We start from the raw sequence: 23,220 nt of genomic DNA on the forward strand, positions 1-23,220 counted from the left end.
AAAAAAGAAATAAAAGCAATACCTACTGGCTAGAGGGGTTTGTGAGGATTAATGTATCTATTACTTAGAACAGCATCTAGCACGTAGCTGTTAGTCATTATTGATATTAATGTTCAAACTTACTCCTTTTCTAGCTAGTATTTACGAGTTTACGAGGTTTGATTTTTCTTCCCTACACCCCCATGTAGTACTTGTGCCTCACTGAACTTTATTTGCCTCGTTGATTGATTGTTATTTGGGGGTGGGAGCTGCTTGTTTTCTGATGCTCTGGCCATTTTGATCCTTTTCTAGAGAACCTTGCCCATTTTTCTTTAGATATTCTCATTCAGTTTAAGAGATTAAGTGCTCTTCTTTATGTGCTGCAAGGCTACTACTCTTCTTGTCAGATAAAGGATAATTTTCAGTCTTAAAAGAATATCTTTTGGAGTAAGGAATAAAGCCAGGGAATTGGTCCTATAAGGATACCACTTGATGGGCATTTCTGCTTTACTTCTTTCTTGGGTCAGGTCATGCTTTCCTGTTCAACATCCAGGTAACAAAGCTGATACCCACAGAGACAGAAAGCATCTCTCTTCCATTTTTCAACTTGTTATAGAATGTTAAGTAACATGGGGTGGGAAAAGATCCTTGCATAATATAACTTAATAAGATAACCAAAGTAGACACAGACCATGGTAAATGGACTTAGAACAGCAGGTAGCCCTTCTTTATTTTTAAGTAATGGTGTTAAGGTTTGTGCTTTCTCTACCTGGGTAGACATTAGAATCATCTGGTTAGCTTCTTAAAAATATAGATCAATCTTATTCTCCACTTCTCTCATCCTCTGTCTCATCTCCATGTCTGGTAATCTGTTTCATTAAATTGGTAGTAAGGCTTTGAATTCTTTATTTTTACAAGAATTAGGAATCACTGTCTAAGATTCTTTTTACTTACATCCACTTATAAGAAATGGATTTGATAATATAATAATAGTGAGTCTTCATTTTTTTTTTCTACATTGACATTGAAAGCTATCTTATTTGAAAACAAGATCCAATTTTCCTAAATATCCTGTTTTCCTGAATTCTGATGAAAATGAACTACGAGAAAGGGTTAAAAAAAATCAGTCATTTTAACTTATTAGATTTATAGGAGCACAATTTTCAAGCTGGAGGAGACACTGAAAACATACTCCTGTTTTTTCACTTTGTAGATACAGAAGTGACTCTTTGAGTGTAATGAGAGGCTACAATGAGAATTCCGAGATCCACAGACATCATGACTTTCCAAAGCAAGACACTTAGCTAGGAAAAGATTCTTGACTTTGATCACGCTTCATTTCTTTAATAATCACCTAAATGGACTGGATTGATTTCTTCATTTTATGGCATTTAAGATTGGCATTTAAATACCAAATGTATTTGTTTTTTTTTTTTTTTTAACATGAGCATACTAACATGCTAGCATTCTTCTTATCAAATAAGTTTTAGAAGCACATTTTGAGAATTAAATGGAGTCTTACCTGTAAGAGGCACCTTGACATCAAGGCCATAGAATAAAGGCAAGAGAGAAGAACAAGAATAGAAACAGAAACTGCAGAAGAAAAAGAAGAGGATTATGTAAATCTGAATTTCTGTAGTGCAATTCAGGTTGTATAAAACCTCAGCTTTTCCATATTGCTCAAATCTGATCATTTCTCACATACACACAAAGTACCTTTTATTTACAAAAACCATACCTTTTATTTCTTCACTGGTAAAGCAATACAATGAATAACTGGTGTTTCGCTAACATCGACTGACACATTTTAGAATTCTGAGAGGGTCTTACAGGTAATTGGTCTAAGCTCCGAATTTTATAAGTGAGGAAAATAAACAGAGAGCAGTTAATCAACAGACTAATTGCATACAATTTGATGGTACTGTGAAGCCTAGAGCTTAGACCTCCCGAGTCCTACTCTGCTATGTGTTATTATCTCTATTTTTAATGTGTGAGAGTGTAATTAAAAGTGATCAAAGTGTATGCTTTATCACTCAACACTATCACTATTTGGTTACTATGGCAGAGCAGGAAGAATATTACTTTGCGGGGTAAACATAGGATTGCTTATCCACGGTGGGCACTCCTAGGAGGGAAATGGAACAGTATTAGCAATTACATTGGGGTACCAGGCATAACCTGGGTCTGTCCTGGGTGAGTGAGGGTATGTGGTCCTCCCACTGGTATGAACTACACTTCTATATCAGAGATAGCTTCAGACAGTGAACGTATGCTGTTGTTCCAGCTTGTCATGCTTCTGAGATAGATATCTCCTTATTTGACTCATAGAAGTTAAACAGAGTCCGAGCTGTCTCTCTCCACCAAGAACCTTCACCAGAGAAGCAAAAACTTGGATGGAAAACATGCTTTGTGTAGCACTGGTAGAAAACCAACTGTATAATAAAATCTTATAGGTCAGATCAGTTTTCTCAAATACTGATTTCCTTGGGGATTTACTCTTACAGAGTCATGAAGTCTCTTGGCTTGTTATAACCCTTCAGAAGCATTCTGTTGGACATGATAGTTTTGAATAGGTCCTGTATGGCAGTCTCCTATTGGGCATATTATTTGCCTACTTCCTTTAATGGCATTGCTCACAAGGCTCTTGCTTCATGGTGGCAAAATTGCATGAACAAGTTATAAACATGGTGTGAAGAGCTATGTATTAGTGACCAGTCTAATAGAATGAGGAGCAGACACTCTCTTTTCTTTTTCCCATTCCTTGAAGATGTGTAGTGACAGGATGTCACCTGTAGTGAGAGTGGATGAAGGAGGGAATGGAAGGCTTTCACAATTTCCATGAGATAGTCAGGTATCAGGGCTACCTTTCTGGGCATAAGGGATGCTTATCACTTGATTTATGATAAGAGTCTAAATTCTATGCCACATGGTGGGCAGGCTGTGGGCCTCAGGGTCAGACACCTGACCTCTGCTTTTGAGTTGCCATGGATGGATTATATGATTTTGTAAAGTTGTTTAATGTCTCCAAGCCATTTTTTCATTATCTGTATAAAAAGGGAACATAATATCTGATGTGTCTGTCTCAATAATCAGGAGAATCAAATGAGATGATGAATTTGGCAGTGCCTTGGAAAAAGTGAAGAGCAGCATGTAGGAAGCAATTTAGCTGTGTGCGTGCGAATTGAGGACAAAGAAGGAATATTGTATGTGTCCTGAGGGGGTGGTCACGTACCCCACAGGAAAGAATGAAGACTATCTCTGACATAAGTGATCGTTAGCCTTTTTACTATGCTTGTGGATAAGCAGAATTGAGGTCAAGTGAATAGAAGTCGCTTTAACAACCTCATCTCTCATTCAAACCTCTAATCAGAAACCAACTGGATTGCTTTTGAAATGGCTTAGTTTAGTACTACAGATGGAATTTGCTGATTTAATAGCTAAATAATCCTCATTTTCTGTTAAGTACATTAACCTATTATAAATAGGAAGTTCAGACCTGTAGAATGAAAAGTTCACCTACTTCAGCTAGGGTGGCGACATAACTAGATATAAAAATAATTCTTTTTTCTGTTTTCCGTAAGTTATATGGGACTGAACTGAGTGAAGTTACTGGGGCAGAGCTGTCTTCTCTGCAATTTCCTCCCGGAGCCACTCCAGGACTGAGTGACTAGGACAAGGGTAGCCATTCAAACACATGGGAAATGGAAGGCATCAGCGGTGTCCTTTGACAGCCATGGAAACTGTGGATAATCCCTCCCTTCTTTGGGTCTTTCTGCCAAACAGTAGGAAACCAGACTCAGCTTTTAGCTTATTACATTTTGCCTTTGCCTCATTTAATCCCACAGAACTAAATAGCACAGTTCAGAAATGAGGAAAATTCAAACTTACAAGCTTACATAAGATATGCACTCCACATTTAGAAATTTTAAAAATTATACTTTAATTTGACCTATACTTTCTTAGCGTTTCCTAAGTTTCATGTAAGTGACTTCATTTTTTCCCTCATGGAACAGATGAGAGGAGATGAGGGAGAGTGTTACCACCCCTATATTGTAGATACAGCTTACACACGGTGGGTAAAGTCACTTACCCAAGCTTAAATAAATACATGAAGACTCAGCCTACATAAGAATCTAGGGGTCTGATTGTTTGGCTACTGGACCTTACCAACTTCCTCTGAGAAGGACAACTATAAAAGCAATTTGGGATGAACCAAATTCTAATCATTATCTTGGAAATGGCGGGTGGTTTACTATTTGCTCCTTGGGTGCCCATGGAAGATACTGCAAAACAACCATGATTTTTTGCAACACAGGGGTTCAGGCAGCTACTTCCAGTCAATGAGATCAGAACTCCAGAGAATGCCTCTTGCCATCTCTGCTGTGTCCCTTCTCAGGCCCAGGGGGCTCCTGGCATCTGAGGCAGGACAATTTTGTGTTAATTATGCAAGACTGGCAAACTCACTGCAGCCAAGCAGCACCCCTGCGCTAGTCCTCTCCCTTCCTCCAGAGCACACACATTTCCAAATGCCATCTTTACTCCCCAGGAGTCTTGGCTGACTAGGAAGAAGCAGTTCTTCTTTAGGACCACTGGGGAAATGACATGATGGCAAAATTTTCATGTGTCAATCTAAATTTCTGAACACATTATTTCAAAAAGGAAGGGGAAAGCAGAGTAATAAAACTAGAAGAAACTTTTGGAAAAGATGTGAAGATGGGAAAGGGAAAACTGAGGAAAGAAAACACTTACAGAAAAGAACAGGAATCAAAACAAAAGACAAAAATGTATAACTGAAAGCAGATGTTTTGCCAGAACCCTGGTGCCTGACTACAGGCAGAGCTTAACTATACCTGCCTACACACAACACACAATAGCTGAGAAGAAGGAAAACATAGTGAGTGAAACCAAGACTACTGTCTGATCTAAAAAATAAAGATTGAAATACACACTGAAGTTCACACATACCTTTTCTTCTAGGTCCTTTATCTGTCTTTTCTGGATGTCTGTTTTATCTTCTAAGTCACGAATTCTCTGCAAAAAGGGGAAAAAAACCCGAATGCTTTAAACGGTGTTAAGTTAAACAAGACCATTCATCAACCTAAAACACAGAACTTCCCATAAAAACATTAGCATCTGGAAATGTCATGTATACATTTTTCTATACCCAGTGGGTTATTGCATATTTCAAAAATTGCCTATACTCATATTCAAAATGATTGTCATTGACTGTATTTTAAAAATATTTGCCATTCTTTTTCTTCTGGGTCAATCTATCTCTGCAGACCTCTTCCCTGTGACAGAGGTATGGTTCTCACCCCACTGTCCTTGAGCTTGGTCAGTAGACCTGTTTTGGCCAGTGGAACATGAGTTGGGAATGAGATGTGGGAAAGTCACCTCTTTGTGGAGACAGCTGTGTGTCCCAGAGCTACAGAGAAAGAAAGACACTTTGTTGTAAACCATTTGGATTAAGGTTTTTGATTGTTTATTGCCTCATTTAAAAATGGCTAAAAGTGGCTCACACAAATGCCATTAGTTGCTGTTCTACTTTTTTTTCAACCTTATTTCAAATTTGTTTCAGGGTACGATCTTCTCATAAAACCAAACTGATCAATTTTCATAAAACAAAATTAGAGACTACACTTCAAAAAAAAAAAAAATCCAAAGAAGGAACTGATAACTTAGGGGAAAAAACAAACATTACAAGAATAGCACAAGCAATCCTGAAGATAAAAAATGCTCAGAAATGTCTTTGAAATTACAGTAAACTATAACAAAATTTCAGTAATTTGAATAGCACAGATTTGAAATCAACATTACATAGACACTAATTTGAAAGTGACAGAGGAGAATGAAAATGTTGGCTTAAAGCTCAATATTCAGAAAACAAAGATCATGGCATCCGGTCCCATCACTTCATGGCAAATAGATGGGGAAACAGTGTAAACAGTGACAGACTTAATATTTTTGGGCCCCAAAATCACTGCAGATGGTGACTGCAGCCATGAAATAGAAAGACGTTTACTCCTTGGAAGAAAAGTTATGACCAACATAGACAGCATATTAAAAAGCAGAGACTTTACGTTGCCAACAAAGGTCTGTCTAGTCAAGGCTATGGTTTTCCCAGTGGTCATGTATGGATGTGAGAGTTGGACTATAAAAAAGCTGAGCGCCGAAGAATCGATGCTTTTGAACTGTGGTGTTGGAGAAGACTCTTGAGAGTCCCTTGGACTGCAAGGAGATCCAACCAGTTCATCCTAAAGGAGATCAGTCCTGAATCTTCATTGGAAGGACTGATGTTGAAGCTCAAACTCCAATACTTTGGCCACATGATGCAAAGAGCTGACTCACTGGAAAAGACCCTGATGCTGGGAAATATTGAGGGCAAGAGGAGAAGGGGATGACAGAGGATAAGATGATGGGATGGCATCACTGACTCAACGGACCTGAGTTTGAGTAAACTCCGGGAGTTGGTGATGGACAGGGAGGCCTGGCGTGCTGCAGTCCCTGGGGTTGCAAAGAGTAGGACACGACTGAGCGACTGAACTGAACTGAACTGAACTGAATTTGTAAGTGAATAAAAGTTTTCAAATTTCCTTCTGGCAAATTAAAGGCCTTCGTGCTGTGATTCATGGGGTCGCAAGGAGTCGGACACGACTGAGCGACTAAACTGAACTGAATACATTCATAGCATAGGGTTACACAGTGTAGGCTTGTAATTTAGTGCCTCTTTTGGGAATAATTAGAAAATGGAGAACTGGAGTCCAAGAAGAAAACAATGGAAGCTAAATGATGTGATAACATAGAAAGACCAGTTTTTACAGTGCAACGTGGGGAGACAAAAACGTAAGCTGGAACAAAGAACAGTTGAACTCGGAAACTATATCCCCTCTCTCTGAACAGTGGTTCTCAACTAGGGGTGATTTTGCACCCCAGGTGACATTTGGCAATATCTGGACATTTTTAAGTTAGTTAAAGTGATTTTAGTATATTCACAAAGTTGTGCAACCATCACCAAAAATTATCCAGACAGTTTCAAATCACATGTGATCGCCAGTGACAACCAGCATCTAAGGGGCAGAGGCCAGGAATGCTCTAAATATCCTGCAGTACACAGATCACTCCCCGCCAACTTCCACCAAGAGGAATCATCAGACCCAAAATGTCAGTCAGGCTGAGATTGAGAAATCCTGCTTTAAACGAAAGGGGGTGAGGTTTCTGCAGGAGAGGAGGGTGTGTTTTTTTAGAAGGACTGTGAAATTATGTGACAATGAATGCTGATGTGTGTGACAATGAATGACAAATAAATGTGTGTGATGTGTGTGTTTGTATGTATTTCCACAGTGCTGCTTATGCTCCAAAGCTACACAGTGAAAGAATAAACTTGTTAGATATTTCTACCTTGAGCGTGCAAGTATTTTCTTGATATAGTCTATTGGATGTGGAGGCAAGCCATACATCAATTAAATCATGGGCATGAGAGATTAGTGTAGTGTCTACTCAGCCTCCAAGTCTGTGCTTGCTGGGCACCTGCTTAAATGTTCAGGATTGTGTTGGATGTAATGGAGAACACAAGCAAGGTGTCACGTAGTTCCTGATCTCAAAGAACCATCACATCCAGATGGGGAGATAAAAATGGAAAACACAGGAAAAAACAGATTATGTAGAAAGGGAAAACAGGGCAAAACTAAGCATAATTTCATCACCAATCTCTAATACCTTGTACAGTGCTTAGTTGCACAAAGGAGCTGCCTATACATATGTATTAAATGAGTTAGGTTTGCTCCATTGTGTGCTGTGGGCTTTATTTATTTTTCCTTCCCAACTTTTCCCAGACTGCCATCTGATCTAAGAGCAAACCCTGTAGAGTCCAAAGCAGATCTCTTTTCTACCAAGTAGGAAACTTTCTACTGCTCTGAAGTATACCAAGTCCCCCATCAGAACTGTGAGAGGTTACTGCCTGCTCTTCCTGCTTCTGATCTTCTCCATCCTACACCCATCTACAGCAGCCAGTATAAACTCTTAGAACGGGAAATGGTAGGCTTCCTTGGCAGTCCAGTGGTTAAGATTCTGTGCTTCCAATACAAAGGGTGTGGGTTTGATCCCTGGTCAAGAACTAAGATCCCATATGCCATGTGCCACAGCCAAGAAAATATCACACACACACACAAAATAAAGAATGTGAAATGATCACAGCAGTCCTTGAGCTTTAAGGGGCAAGGAAGAGGAAGAAGGGAGAGTCAGCCAAGTTGCCCTTAGAATAAAACCCAAACTTCGTCAGGCCCAGCTCGATCTAGCCCTGTCTTACCTCTACAGATTCACCTCACAGTCACCTTTCTTCAGCTCCACGACCTCCTGCCATATTGGCCTTCTCTCTGCTCCTTGAATATCCCAAACATTCCCACAATAGAGACTTAGCCCCTGCTGATCCTAAATTCTGGCCACCTTGCCAAGATCTCTGTGTGGCTGACTCTTTGGGATTTCAACATCTTCAGACCAGCCAGTTTAGAGTGGTTAATCCTACTCCCAAGCTCGCTCTCTCACACACAGCACACACACAGAGACGCATGCATGTGTCTTCAGAGCACTCTCTGAAACTGCCTTGGCCGGTGCTTGTTTGCCTTGTCACTCTGTCTCTCTTCACCTGCAGGACACGTGAGAGAAGTGACCTTTATGTCTTTGTCCGACATCACATTCTCAGCACCCAGCACAGGCAGGCCCTCAGTAACTGGTCTTGAACGAGTGTATAAAAGGGTATGGGATATATATATTTTTTCAGTAATAAGTGATCCATTGTTTTCATCTGGGAGAGCATCCTGCAGGAGATAGACCTTACACTGGGATTAGAAAAATGAGAACATTTGGATAAATGCAGCCGACTTTGAAGGGCATTTGGGGGTCAGTAGTCAGGCAAACGAAGGCTTAGAAGTGGAAAATCATAGCCTCAAGGGTAAAGGAAGAGTTCTGCACAAATAGAGGAACGTAAGCTCTGGAGATCGTCTTAAATCCAGTTTTTAGGGGAGGGGTAGCCAGCTACTGACTACCTCCTCGGAGAAGACAATCACAACGCACTCCGGTACTCTTGCCTGGAAAATCTCATGGACGGAGGAGCCTGGTAGGCTGCAGTCCATGGGGTCGCTAAGAGTTGGACACAACTGAGTGACTTCACTTTCACTTTTCACTTTCATGCATTGGAGAAGGAAATGGCAACCCACTCCAGTGTTCTTGCCTGGAGAATCCCAGGGACGGGGAAGCCTGGTGGGCTGCTGTCTATGGGGTCGCACAGAGTCGGACACGACTGAAGTGACTTAGCAGCAGCAGCAGCAGCCAGCTACTGAAGGACCTAGAGATTTCTGCATGACTAGACTCAACTGGAAAGTGGGATCATGGAAGCTTTTGAGGAAGAAGGTACCATCAGAAAAGGTGAGAAGGACAAGGAAAACCCCAGCGTTTTCAGCCTGAGTGCTTTGAGATATGGTAGTTCCACTAAACAAGACAGGCAGATGGGGAGAGAAGAGAGAAGCAAAGATAAGAACGCGTGTTCAGGTATGTTTCGCATGAGTTCACTTTGAAACATTCAAACAGAAATGTCTAGTAAGTGGTTAGTGATAGGTTGTATAATTTAGACTGCCTTGCAAATTTACGTATGACAAATCCTGTCCAATGTCTCCTGGAATAACTCTCTCAAATCAAAGCTACTGATTGAAAGGAAAAAAAAAGAGTAATAAATAACTGGAAAGGCATATTCTAATGAATATCTGTTGGGGAGACAGAAAATGTCAATGAAATTATGAGACTTAAAAATTTGTTGTTGTTGTTCAGTTGCTCTGATGTGTCTGACTCTTTGTGACCCCCTGGACTGCAGCATGCCAGGCTTCCCTGTGCTTCACCATCTCCTGGAGTTTGCTCTAACTCAAGTTCATGGAGTTGGTGATGCCTTCCAAACATTTTGTCCACTGTTGTCTCCTTCTCCTCCTGCCTTCTATCTTTCCCAGCATCAGGGTCTTTTCAAATGAGTCAGTTCTTTGTATCAGGTGGCCTAAGTATTGGAGCTTCAACTTCAGCATCAGTCTTTCCAATGAATATTCAGGACTTATTTCCTTTAGGATTGACTGGTTGGATCTCCTTGCAGTTCAAGGGTCTCTCAAGAGTCTTCTCCAACACCACACAGTTCAAAAGCATCAATTCTTCAGTGTTCAGCCTTCTCTATGGTCCATACATGACTACTGGAAAACCACTGCTATGAATATACAGATCTTTGTCAGCAAAGTAATGTCTCTGCTTTTTAATACCGTAAGTTTGTAACAGCTTTTCTTCCAAGAAGCAAGCATCTTTCAATTACACGGCTGAGGTCACCATCTGACTTTGATTACCATCTTTGAACACCATCTGATACTGTAGCCCAAGAAAATAAAGTCTGTCATTGTTTCCATTGCTTCCCCATCTATATGCCATGAAGTGATGGGACAAGATGCCATGATCTTTGTTTTTTGAATGTTGAGTTTTAAGCCAGCTTTTTCACTCTCCTCTTTCACTTTCATCAAGAGGCTCTTTTGTTCCTCTTCACTTTCTGCCATAAGGGTGGTGGCATCTGTATATCTGAGGTTATTGACATTTCTCTTGGCAATCTTGATTCTAGCTTATGATTCACCCAGTCTGGCATTTCACATGATGTACTCTGCATATAAGTTAAATAAGCAGGATGACAATATACAACCTTGACGCACTCCCTTTCCAATTATGAACCAGTCTGTTTTTCCATGTTCAGTTCTAACTGTTGCTTCTTTATCTGCATACAAGTTTCTCAGGAGGCAGGTAAGGTGGTCTGGTACTTCCATTTCTTTAAGAATTTTCCACAGTTTGAGGTGATCTACACAGTCAAAGGCTTTAGTGTAGTCAATGAAGCAGAAGTAGATGTCTATCTGGAATTCTCTTGGCTTTTCTATGATCCAGTGAAAGTGAAAGTTGCTCAGTCATGTCCAACTCTTTGAGACTGCATGGACTGCTCCTCTGTCCATGCAATTTTCCAGGCAAGAATATTGGAGTGGGTTGCCATTTCCTTCTCCAGAGGATCTTTCCGACCCAGGGATGGAACCTGGGTCTCCTGCATTGCAGGCAGAGTCTTAACCATCTGAGCCACCAGGGAAGTGCTACGGTCCAATGGAAGTTGGCAATTTGATCTCTGTTTCTTCTGCCTTTTCTAAATCCAGCTTGTACCTATGGAAGTTCTTGGTTCACGTACTATTGAAGCCTAGCTTGGAGGATTTTGAGCATTACTTTGCTAGCATGTGAAATGAGTACAATTGTGCAGTAGTTTGAACATTCTTTGGCAATACCCTTCTTTTGGACCGGAATGAAAACTGAGCTTTTCCAGTCCTGTGGCTACCACTGAGTTTTCCAAATTTGTTGGCATACTGAGTGCACCACTTTAACAGCACCATCTTTTAGGATTTGAAATAGCTCAGCTGGAATTCCATCACCTCCACTAGCTTTGTTCGTGATGATACTTTCTAAGGTCCATTTGACTTCACACTCCAAGATGTCTAGCTCTAGGTGAGTGATCACACCATTGTGGTTATCTGGGTCATCAAGATCTTTTTTGTATAGTTCTTCTGTGTATTCTTACCACCTCTTCTTGATATCTTCTGCTTCTTTAGGTCCAGACCATTTCTGTCCTTTATTGTGTCCATCTGTGCATGAAATGTTCCCTTGGTATCTCTAATTTTCCTGAAGAAATCTCTAGTCTTTCCCCTTCTATTGTTTTCCTCTATTTCTTTGCACTGTTCACTTAGGAAGGCGTTCTTATCTCTCCTTGCTATTCTTTAGAACTCTGCATTCAGATGGATATATCTTTCCTTTTCTCCTTGGTAAAAGGCAACAGAAACTTAAAATTATAATGCACCTAACAGCTCAGACCAGATTAACTTAAATGGAACCTTCTCTTTTGGGAGTAAAGTACCTTAGCTGATTGAAGAGACACTTAAAAGCATTGACAAAGTTTTAATCATAAATACATCTAGATAACTATTTGTCCATCTTAAAAATAAACACTTCTACAGTTCTATGACACACCTCCCACTTTGCTGAAATTAATTAAATGCTATTGCATTCAAAGAAATATTTATCTAGAGGATAAGTTCATTCCCTTAGAGAAGCAATGATTCTATTGAGTCTATTATTAAATGCTTTAAAAACTCTCTTCAGAGTTGAAATCCAAAACTTTATGATGGAATCTCAAGAAACCAATGCACGTGTTTATTATCTTTGGAACAAAATGGCTTCAGAGTTTCCTGTTCACTTGGGAAATTTATTAGCCTATAAAGATCCACAAAATTCTTGGCTACAACTGAAGTGTGATAAATGTCATGTTCCTCATAAACTGTTCTTACTGGTGTCATAAAATAACCCCTGTTCCTTTTCTACTCACCTTGATCTCTAATGACCACATGATTCTCACCTCTTGTATAGCCCATCTGGATTTCATACCAGTTGCTTATTACAGCTTATGAGTACCAAGTACACTAGCCTGGAACTTTCAATTCTGGAATTATTACAGAATCTGCTTTTTGACCAGGACCCTAGTCTTTGCCTGCCAAGGTCTGATATGAACAAATAGTTGAAATTAAGAATGCTGGCTATAAGTTAATACTGGGTGTTTATTTTGAGCCTTGCTGGTCTAGAAAAGTCGTATAAATGATGTGACTCAAGCTGTGGACAGTACAGTGCAACGTTTATGTGCACTAGCCTTGCAGGTAGGTTGATCTGGGTTGTAATTCTTGCTCTGTGGCTTGCTATCTGTCATCTTGGGCAATGACTTAAGCACTTTTTTCTTCAGTACCATGATCTCTTTACGTTGTAATAATAAGAATACTTACAGTTGTGGGCTGTTGTGAGGATTAAATAAAATGATGGAAGGAGAGCCCTTAATTTAGTTTCTGACCTACAGCAAATGCCAGTAAATCAGAGGTGGCTTCCAGGCTTTATTGTTGCTGCTGCTGTTTATTCTGGGAATAAAGAGAAAGGCCCTTGTTCCCTTTCACCCTCTTCTGATGATTCCATCAGGTTTGGTTATGGACTGGGGTGAAAAACAGCATGATCTCTGTCCTGGAAAAAATCCCGAAGAGTCCCTTCCCAGGAAAAGGGACATGATCAGGTTCCATGAAATTCAAAGGGTATTATTTCATGGCAAAGTTGTTGCAAAAACAGTAGCATGACACAGTGCTTCTGAACTGCCAATTTTCTTCAGATTAATTCATTAAGAACCCATCACCCTGTTTCTGAGTGTAGGTATAAAACAGCAGCTATTTGTTTTACTCTCTGAAAACAGCTTCTAGCTCTCAGGATTCTTCATACCCACATCAACACTCTGTACTAAGAACTAGGTCCCATGTGCTTAGCACCATCCAACACAGATGTAGTAACTCCATCCTCACCTGATGGGCCTGCTGTAAGAGCTCCATTCTCTCCTGAAGAATCTGACAGTCGTACTCTCTGCTCTTCCTCAGCATCTGCCGCCGTAACTTTTCCACTGCTGTCCTCAGCTCCTCCTGCTGCTTTTCACTTAATAATTCACCAAATTTAATAACAGTTTCTTGCTGCAGAGCATTGTACAAAGTTGCTTCTAGTTCCTGGATTCTCTGGAAAATAGAAAACTTTGGAGTTTAGTATCTTACATGTGGTGTATAAACATACACGTGTGTATATGGGGAGGGATATATTATTTTACTCTCACATGACCATAGCAACAAAATGAATGTCAAAGCTTATCCAGCTTAAATATCCTTTTGTTGAGTCCCTTTATAAGATGCAATAAGGGTCAGCTAGCCAAAATGTACGGAGAAGGCAATGGCACCCCACTCCAGTCCTCTTGCCTGGAAAATCCCATGGACGGAGGAGCCTGGTGGGATGCAGTCCATGGGGTCGCTACAAGTCAGACACGACTGAGCGACTTCCCTTCCCCTCTTCTCTTTCATGCATTGGAGAAGGAAATGGCAAGCCACTCCAGTGTCCTTGCCTGGAGAATCCCAGGGACGGGGGAGCCTGGTGGGCTGCCGTCTATGGGGTCGTAGAGTCGGACACGACTGAAGTGACTTAGCAGCAGCAGCAGCCAATATGTAAACTTCCCTGATGGAGGGGAATTTGTTCTTTTTTCTGGATCTTGTCTATTTCACATACTTTTCCTTTTCAGGAAGTCCTTACCTTGTTATAACCGTATGTCCTTCTATTCTCAAAGGTAGCTGAGAATAAATTTGTTCTCTCTTTCATTTGACAGATATTTAGAGATATCTATTGTGGCAGTATATTATTTAGAAATAAACACTGCAAAGTGGTCCATGTTAGAATACTTGAAATTGGAAGTATTCCACACTCACATATACAGTGCCACCTCTCTCCAAATGATACACCTCTGAAGATGGCTTTAGCGTCTCCATTTTTTTCTTAAAAATTGGGAAACAGAGCCTAAGACCCTTTGGAATTGGTCTGTTTTTTAATACTCTGAGATTTGTAGTTGCTCTAGCTGGAGAAGGCACTGGCGACCCACCCCAGTACTCCTGCCTGGAAAATCCCATGGATGGAGGAGCCTGGTGGGCTGCAGTCCATGGGGCCACTAAGAGTCGGACATGACTGAACGACCTCACTTTCACTTTTCACTTTCATTGATTGGAGAAGGAAATGGCAACCCACTCCGGTGTTCTTGCCTGGAGAATCCCAGGGACAGAAGAGCCTGGTGGACTGCTGTCTATGTGGTCGCACAGAGTTGGACACGACTGAAGCGACTTAGCAGCGGCAGCAGCTAGCTGTAAAATGCCTCCTCGAGGCTTTTCTTTTTTAGATGAAGAGTCTACAGCTTTGTACAGCCCAGTTTTCTTTTCTTTCACATGCTTCAGATACAGTTACCACAATCTATAATCTTATCCCCTCGACTCTGACAGAGGTGAAAGGACATTGCCTGGAAAGGGATGTCCTCCAGGCTCCTGTCCTGGACTAAGTAGGTTGCCTTACCTTTTAAAAGTTAAAGTCTTCAGTCCTGGGACACACCCACATGGTCTAAGGTTATCATGTGTAGGTAGAGGAGGCAAGGTTGAAAGGGTAGGAAGGGAGGGAAAAATCACCTCCTTCTTTATTCTCTAAGCAGAGGGCAACTCCCCTTCCCCATCACACAGCACTCAGAATCTCTTACTCAACTTGGAGGGGGAGTACCAACTCATCTTTGTTATCATCAGGGGCTAAGTGCTTCACTCTTTTCCCAAGAGCAATTCAGGTTGCTTCCAGGAAAGCATTATAAAAACTTTTAAGTTTCCTCTTTTTGTCTTGAGTCATTACACTGTGTTACGGTGGGGGGTGGGGTGGTACCCACCCAGAGAGAAGAAATCCAAGCTGCAGTCCAGCATTAAGAATGATGCTTTATGAATTTGGTACAGGGGAGTGGATCAAATGTGCTCCTGAGTCAGCATAATCTGGAGGAGAGAGAAAGGTACAGCCCATTTCCCCCATATAGCCTTACTCACTGTGGCTGGATTCTGGTAGTTATGGCCACAATGTCTGGAGTCAAACCTAAGCACTACCTACTCACTTTCCAAGCTGGGCCAGGGTGTTCCTCTCTCTAAGCCTTCATTTTCTCATATGCAATATAGAAATAATAATATTCCCTATACCCCATAGGGTTGTTGTAAGAAATAAATGAATTGAAAATATGTATCATGTTACATACATTATTATTCTACCCCTAGATTAGGATCCCCAACAATCAGATTTAATAAAATTTCTCTGTAATCAACACTGTTGTCCAGTCTGTCTTTCATTTAAATATTATTTAACAACATAATTAAACTGTTTGAAAAATGAGTTACAATGAAATATTAACTATTATAATAGTATTATAACAGCAAACAGCTAGAGATGTACATTTGGTCTAAAATGAGAACTGGAAACCACTGGATAAGCGAGCTGCATGTTGCGGTCTATTCACATACATGACATGACAAATTACACAGGATGCTTTACTACAGAGCATATAACCATCCACACTCAGGGTATCTGGAATGTCTCTTGTACCTACCATATATGCTTGGTCAAGGGCTTGTTTCCTGTAGTCTAGCTCCTCCTCCAGATAGCCTTTGATTTTGCAGAATTGTTCCTAGAAAAAATGTCCACATTAGTAGATAGAGTCAGCTTAGTTAACAAGAAAGTGATATCTAAATTGTATTGATTAACGTTTTCTCTAATTCCACTGTAAGACAAATCACTAGTCTTTGTAGGGTCAGAGATCTTGTCTTTCAGGGAAATACTTCAACTTTTACAATTTCACACAGGGGATGTAAAAATCAGTGGAAAGAAGCATAAAATGACAATCCACATGGAATGTCTCAAAGAATTTTCATATCAATTTAAGAGTATGCCACTAAGGATAGATTTTTTTTGTTTGTTATGACTTCACTGCGTGACATGTAGGATCTTGTTTCCCTGACCAGGGATCGAACAGGAGACCCTTGCAGTGGAAGTAGAGTCTTAACCAATGGACTGCCAGGGAAGTCCCTAAGGATAGATTTTTGACAAGATAAATGCTATGCTGCTGATGCTGCTAAGTCACTTCAGTCGTGTCTGACTCTGTGTGACTCCATAGACGGCAGCCCACCAGGCTCCCCCGTCCCTGGGATTCTCCAGGCAAGAACACTGGAGTGGGTTGCCATTTCCTTCTCCAATGCATGAAAGGGAAAAGGGAAAGGGAAGTCGCTCAGTCGTCTCCAACTCTTCTCAACCCTATGGACTGCAGCCTACCAGGCTCCTCCGCCTATGGGATTTTCTAGGCAAGAGTACTGGAGTGGATTGCTATTGCCTTCTCCAAGATAAATGCTATAGATGCTAACTGATAAGCATATCTGTGTAAATATACTATGACAGTATATTTTGAAAAGAATGTTATGAAATGTAATAGAGCAGAGTTGTATAATAAGAAACTTAATTTATTCAAACTCAACTATCATTAGCAAACGCAAAGCTAGATAGTAATTCAGAGAGTGGGAGCGATTCCTCCCACACTGCTACTTAATGAGTGAGTGTCTGCTCTTGCTATAAAGCCAGGGTGATCCAGGAGATGTAAAGTGATGTTACCTTGCTTGTCCTCAGTTTCTGTGTGGTTCTCATATTTCAAGTATCCTGTCATTTGCATTAAAAAATATATCCTTGTACAGAACATAGCCCTAAGCACAAGTTAATTCTTTCTTTGTATGCTTAACAAGGAACAAGGGTCTCTTCCAATGCTGAAGGTAAACTTGACTGCACCAACTTTTTTTTTTCCTGTTTTTATTTTTTATTTTTTGGGTGTGCTGGGTCTTTGTTGCTGGGTCACCTTGACTTTCTCTAGTTGCGGTGAGCGGGGGCTACTCTTCGTTGTGGTACATAGGCTTCTCATTGAGGTGGCTTCTCTTGTTGCAGAGCATAGGCTCTAGGGCACACGGGCTTCAGCAGCTGCGGCTCTTGGACTCCAGAGCACAGGCTCAGTAGTTGTGGCACATGGGCTTACTTGCTCAGCAGTATGTGTAGTGTTCCTGGACCAGGGATCAAACCTGGGTCCTCTGCATTGGCAGGGATTCTTATCCACTGCACCACCACAGAAGTTCTGCATTGATTTCGAGAGAGCATATGTCTGCATGCAGTTTTGCTGTTGACTTCCAGCTGATTACATCTGAGCTCCAGTGCCTAGAACAGTGCCTGTAACAATCTGATTACCTAATTAAATTTTTTGTATTTAAAGTGTTCAAGGGTATTTTGAATATAGACAGTGCTTGTTAAATCTTTAGACTTTAGAGCCTAACCGGTTGGTAAAATGTAAGTTCTGTGTAAAATATCAGCAAATTTTACAAATTTGCAAGCTGTCACATGCTATAGAAATTCAAGTTGTTTTTACTATAAGATCTTCCAACCTAACAGGAATCGCTGCCTGTTGTTTAGTAATAGTGACAGCAGTAATGACGGTACTATTATAAAATTCTATGCATTGCTCTATGTTAATAAGGACCAATTCCCAGGCTGGGTGATTTAAACAAAAGTTAACTGTGGCAAAATACATATAATATAAACTCTATAATCATAACCATTCTAGGTGTGCAGTTCAGTAGTGTTAAGTATATTCACAAGGTTATGAGACCAAGCTCCAGGATTTGTTTTATCTGCAACATTGAAACTCTGTACCTATTAAACAAGTGCCCATTTCTTCCTCTTAGCTCCTGACAACCATTATTGTGTCTTCTGTTTCTATGAATTAGACTACTCCAGGTACCTTATGTAAGTAGAATCACACAGCATCTGTCTTTGTGTGATTGACTTATTTCACTTAGCATATGTCCTCAAAGTTCAGTCATGGCGTAGCGTGTAGGAGAATGTCCTTCCTTTTTAAAGGCTGAATAATATCCCATGGATGTATATACCACATTTTGCTTATCCCTTCATCCACTGATACAGACACTTGGGTTGCTTCCATGTTTAAGTTATAGCGAATAATGCTGCTTTTGAACACAAAAATCTCTTCAAGAGCCCACTTTCAATTATTATGGGTATATACCCAGAAGTGGTGTTGCCGTGTCACATGGTAATTCCATTTTGAATTTTTTGAGCAATCACTAAGCATACTGCTTTTCATAGCAACTGTACCATTTTATACTCCCAGCAATATTGCACAGGGTTCCAATTTCTCCACATCTTCATCATTGTATGTTACCATTTTGTTTTGTTTTTAGTAGCAGCCATCTTAACGGGAGCGAGATGGCTTGGAGATTTTTAATACCAAAGTCATACCCATAATTTCTGTAATGTTTACTATAATTATATATGGTAGAAAAATTATTTAGCCTAAGGAAAAAAACATCTAACTGGATTTTCTTCAGCATTAGTTTTGGAAATACTACAAAATTACAATGTGACATTTTTAGAGAACATAGCTTGAAATTGAGGGGTATTTCAATTATTCTTTGTTTTTATGATACCTCATCTTTACTTACCATGTCACTTTCCAATTCCATCATTTTCTGGTGCAGGGCAGCCTCTGCTCCTTCAATTTGCTGGATCCACTATGGAGTGAAGCAGACACAGGGTTTGACATGACTGCTTGATGTGGTCTAGATGGTACTATCTCCTGAGCTGCTGTTTTTTCTGCTATCTCAGAAAGTAGACTCAGAACTGAAGTTCTTAGTCTATCTACTAAGTGCATTTTATCTTGGTGCATTTTATCTCTTAGCTCAGAAGCAAGTTTATAATTTTCCCCTCATTCATTAATTCACTATTCATTCAACAAATGCCTTCATTGTTATCCACCATGTGTCAGGCAGTGCGCTAGGTACCAGGGATGTGAGGGTGAATAAGAAACACAGAATCTGCCCTCATTGGAGATTGCCATGGGAGGCTTTCTTGGAAGTGACATTGCACTGAAGTGTAAAAAATGAGTCAGAGATGACCAGGCAAAAGTGAGGGGCAAGTTCTAAGCTGAAGGTACGTCTAATTCTCCATGACTGGAGGGAGCACAAGGAAAGAAAGAACAACAGGTGAGATGGAGAAATGGCAGTTTTTCAGTGTATGAAACTGATCACAGCTACAGGTTGAAGAATCATTTTGTTGAGTAGAGACACATTTTAAATCACACAGAGAATTTACTTTCTTAATACTTAGAATATATTGTTCTAAGTATTAGAACATAAACATTAGATGGCATTAATATTAGCACCGATCAACACCCTGAATAAATTCAGACTTCGAATAATATAGTGTGAGCCTACCACATATATCGTCTCAGAGAATAAATTATTATAATGGGTCTTTATGAAGTTAACCAACAGCTTATCCCCCTGGGAGGCAACCAGGCAAAATAGTTAAGTGTGTGGGTCCTAGAGATCAACTTTGTTGTTGCGCAGTCGCTAAGTCATGACAGACTGTTTGCAACCCCATGAACTGCTGGGCCTCCCTGTCGGCCTCTCTGTCCTTCACCATCTCCCGGGAGTTTGCTCAAACTCATGTCCATTGAGTTGGTGATGCCACCTAACCATCTCATTCTCTGTCATCCCCTTCTCCTCCTGCCTTCAAATCTTTCCCAGCTACCTTGGGTCTAATCCCAATCTTAGCTTTTCACAGCTGTGTGGGCTTGAAACATTACCTGGTTACTCTTAGTCTCAACTTTCTTATCTGTGAAATGGGATTAATAAGAATGTGAAGAGTAAAGAAGGTAATTAACCTAAGGCCCTATTCACAGTGTACTGCATCTTCTAGGTACTCAACAGGATTCTAGTTTTTTTTTGTTAACATTCATTTTTGTACTTCTGTACTGTTAGAAATTTGCGTCACTACTCGCTATTTTTCTTGGTTTATTTGTGATAAATTATGCGGTGTACTGAACATTTTTCTATATATTAAAGCCTTGATATTCACAAGGGCTACCACTAACAGCTGTTTGGCTGTAAGGAACATGGGGAAATACAAAAAGACATGGAGACTGGAGAGATGCTAGTCTCTCAGCTCTTCAACATATGCAGAACTTCCCTCATGAAACAAATTTCAGTCCAAAGTCATGGGTTCCTTGTACACAACCTCATATTGCAATTGTGTACCACCTAGTTTTATTAAAATGCTCCCTCTGGCTTGCTGCCCACTTACCATTGAGAAACAAATTCTCTTGTACATCATGTTTTTAAGAGAACTGTCAAATGAAGAAGTCTCTGCCTTTCATAGAAACTTCCCCAAGTTTTCTTTGCAGTCCTAAAGTGACTTTTCTTTCAATAAAGAAAAGCCCTTTACAACCCCAACTGGATGAAATGCTCTGGCTATCACTGCCAAATAAATGTAGCAGAACTGGTGGTAAGACTGTGTTTTCTTTATTATTGTATCACTGGAACAGTGTCTTCATGAATTCACTCATTCAGTAAATGCTGATTGATCTCTTACTAAATATGCTGGGCTGGAAAACTAGGAAAACAAAGAGTGGAAAACAGAATCCAGAGTTGCCCTCATGGAACTCATAATCTAGTGAACAACAGCATAAGTTAAAATAAAAAGAAAAAAGGTGTTTGTGTTATAGTTGTTAAAATCTAGGGTAACAGAAGCACAGGTCACTGTAGGAACACAGAGAAAGAAGACCTAACTAGACTTGGGTGAGTAGGAAGGCTTCCCCATGTATGGGAGGGTCTGATGATTAATATTTAGCTAGACAAAGGTAAAAAAGGGAAGAAGGGAAAGCTTGACAAAACCAATCGTGGAAAGGACCAAGGGGTAGAAATATGTATAGGTAGACAGGGTTAAAGAACAAATTCCAGATATTTCCCATGAAATACTTCAGGATGTATTCAAAACACTTCAGGTCTTAAAAAAGAATACAACCACAAGGCCATTTCCACACTGCAAACTTAACGTTAATTCCTTTTATCATCTGATACCTGGTCCATATTAAAACTTCCCTAGTTTTCAGCAAAATGTTGCTTTTTTCACACTTGGTTTGCTTGAATCAAGATGTAAAAAAGGATCGTTTCAATATTTCTTAAGTATCTTTTTATGTTATAGAAATCTTTCTACCTCTGCCATTTTTTTCTTGATGTCATTATTTTGTTTGAGTAACTAGATTAGAGCAAGGTGAATGCTTGCTCATGGTTTCATTTAATTTACAACATGATTTTTATGCATTTATGAAATTTAAAAAAAAATCTCAAGGAACTTATATGACAGTTCTCACTTTATCCAACTGTGTGCACCAGTTAACTATGTGCCAATTTTCAAGGCACCCCGAGTACAGCCAATTACCAGGCTTCTTCACTTGGCTCTTTCCTTTTTCTCTCCCTTGCATTTACCAGATTTAAACACAAGGGGGCGAGAGAACGCTCAGGGTTGCCCTTCTGACAGTCCCCAAGTTAACGTTTTCTGAATGAGGCTGCAGGGAGCCACCACCAAGTTACAAAATCAGTTGGAACTGGTTATGTACACATCCAAGGAAAAACCCGTAGAAAGAGCCACGCTACTCCAATCTTCCACCTCTTAACAAAAACTTCTTCATCATTGGTTTCCCAGCTTGGTAAAACAATGGCTTCACTAATGTAAATCAGGTTTTGCATTTTCACGTATTTTTAAGAGGCTTCAAAGTACCCACCCCAAATCAGTGTGTAGACTCTTATTTTGTTTATTCTCATTCTAGCTGGGTTAAGAATATAATATTTATTAGGTATTCAATAATGCAAAATCAGGGGCAAAGAGAATGTCCTTCAACCCCAGGTTTTAAGTCAGGCACTGAGATGATTTGAATGTTAGTACAATTTATTACCTTTTCTGCCAGGGACAGCACAGTGCTGGCCTGAATTATAGCCACTTGCTCTTCATTTCTTAAATTCTGTGCGGGGTGAAGGGGAGAGAAAGAAAATAAGCTGAAGACACTTTTGACATTTACACTGTTAGAAAATACTACCTAACTTGCCTGCCACATATGGATGCATGGAACATTCACAGTCTATTCTATTTAGTAATAATTCCTAACAAAGAGTTCATTCAAAACCTGTAAAAAGTACATTAAATGTGATGCTTTTATATCTCTCTAGTCCTGATTTGATTTTATGTTTCACTGTAAACATACTTCATTAACAGTCATAAGAAAAGCAGAAACCAAAATGAAATAAAAAGTAATCTCTTCAGAGCAGTTTGATATGATTTAATTGATTTTGTTCTCTGCTTTGATAATTTTTCAAGGGAAAAAAATAGCATGACTATTTCAACCTGCATGTGTCATTCATTGAGTATTTCAATGAATGGTCCTCCCACTGAATTAATATGCCTTGACCCTGTCAGGAAGGTGTTTCAGAAAGAGAAAGGATTATAGTTTCCTGGTCCATTTTTATGGGTCTGCCACCAACCCTACTATTTAGCAGTATTTGCAACTGCATGACTGATTAATTTTATGCCGGATGCCTCCCAGCAACAGTTAGAAGGTAATTAGCTTTAATCACCACTGATGTCAGCATGCCAACCTGAAACCTGCCCAAGAAAAGCACCTTCTGCGTTCCCACTTCTGCCACTACCTTGCAGAGACCCTTATAATCCTTAAACTGAGTGATCTGATAAATTGTTGATTCTCTTCCGGAATGCGTAAGCTTAAGCGAACCTGGAGTCTCATTTGTCATTTTTTTTTTAAGTTTGTTTCAATTTAGGTACATACGTAAGTATGTATGTGTTTCAGGTATAGTCAATTTACAATGTTGTGTTAGTTTCAGGTCCACAGTACAG

The 23,220-nt window shown here is 40.0% G+C and overlaps 1 protein-coding gene across 2 annotated transcripts in view; it reads right to left on the reverse strand.

Moving 5' to 3' along the window:
• Positions 1-23,220, reverse strand: part of JAKMIP2 (janus kinase and microtubule interacting protein 2) — a 191,234-nt gene that overhangs the window by 6,328 nt on the left and 161,686 nt on the right. Inside the window, exons 16-21 of one of the 2 annotated variants that reach the window (XM_010850476.1) lie at positions 22,268-22,333; positions 18,975-19,043; positions 16,037-16,114; positions 13,410-13,613; positions 4,945-5,010; positions 1,502-1,572 (exon numbers count right to left, since the gene is read on the reverse strand). In XM_010850476.1, the coding sequence (XP_010848778.1) occupies positions 1,522-1,572; positions 4,945-5,010; positions 13,410-13,613; positions 16,037-16,114; positions 18,975-19,043; positions 22,268-22,333 (534 nt within the window). In that variant the 3' untranslated portion in view covers positions 1,502-1,521. The remainder of the gene's footprint in view (positions 1-1,501; positions 1,573-4,944; positions 5,011-13,409; positions 13,614-16,036; positions 16,115-18,974; positions 19,044-22,267; positions 22,334-23,220) is intronic. The other variant, XM_010850477.1, reaches the window with a different exon arrangement.

Source organism: Bison bison, unplaced genomic scaffold (genome assembly GCF_000754665.1).
Source record: "Bison bison bison isolate TAMUID 2011002044 unplaced genomic scaffold, Bison_UMD1.0 scf7180017864291, whole genome shotgun sequence".
NCBI lineage: Eukaryota > Metazoa > Chordata > Mammalia > Artiodactyla > Bovidae > Bison > Bison bison.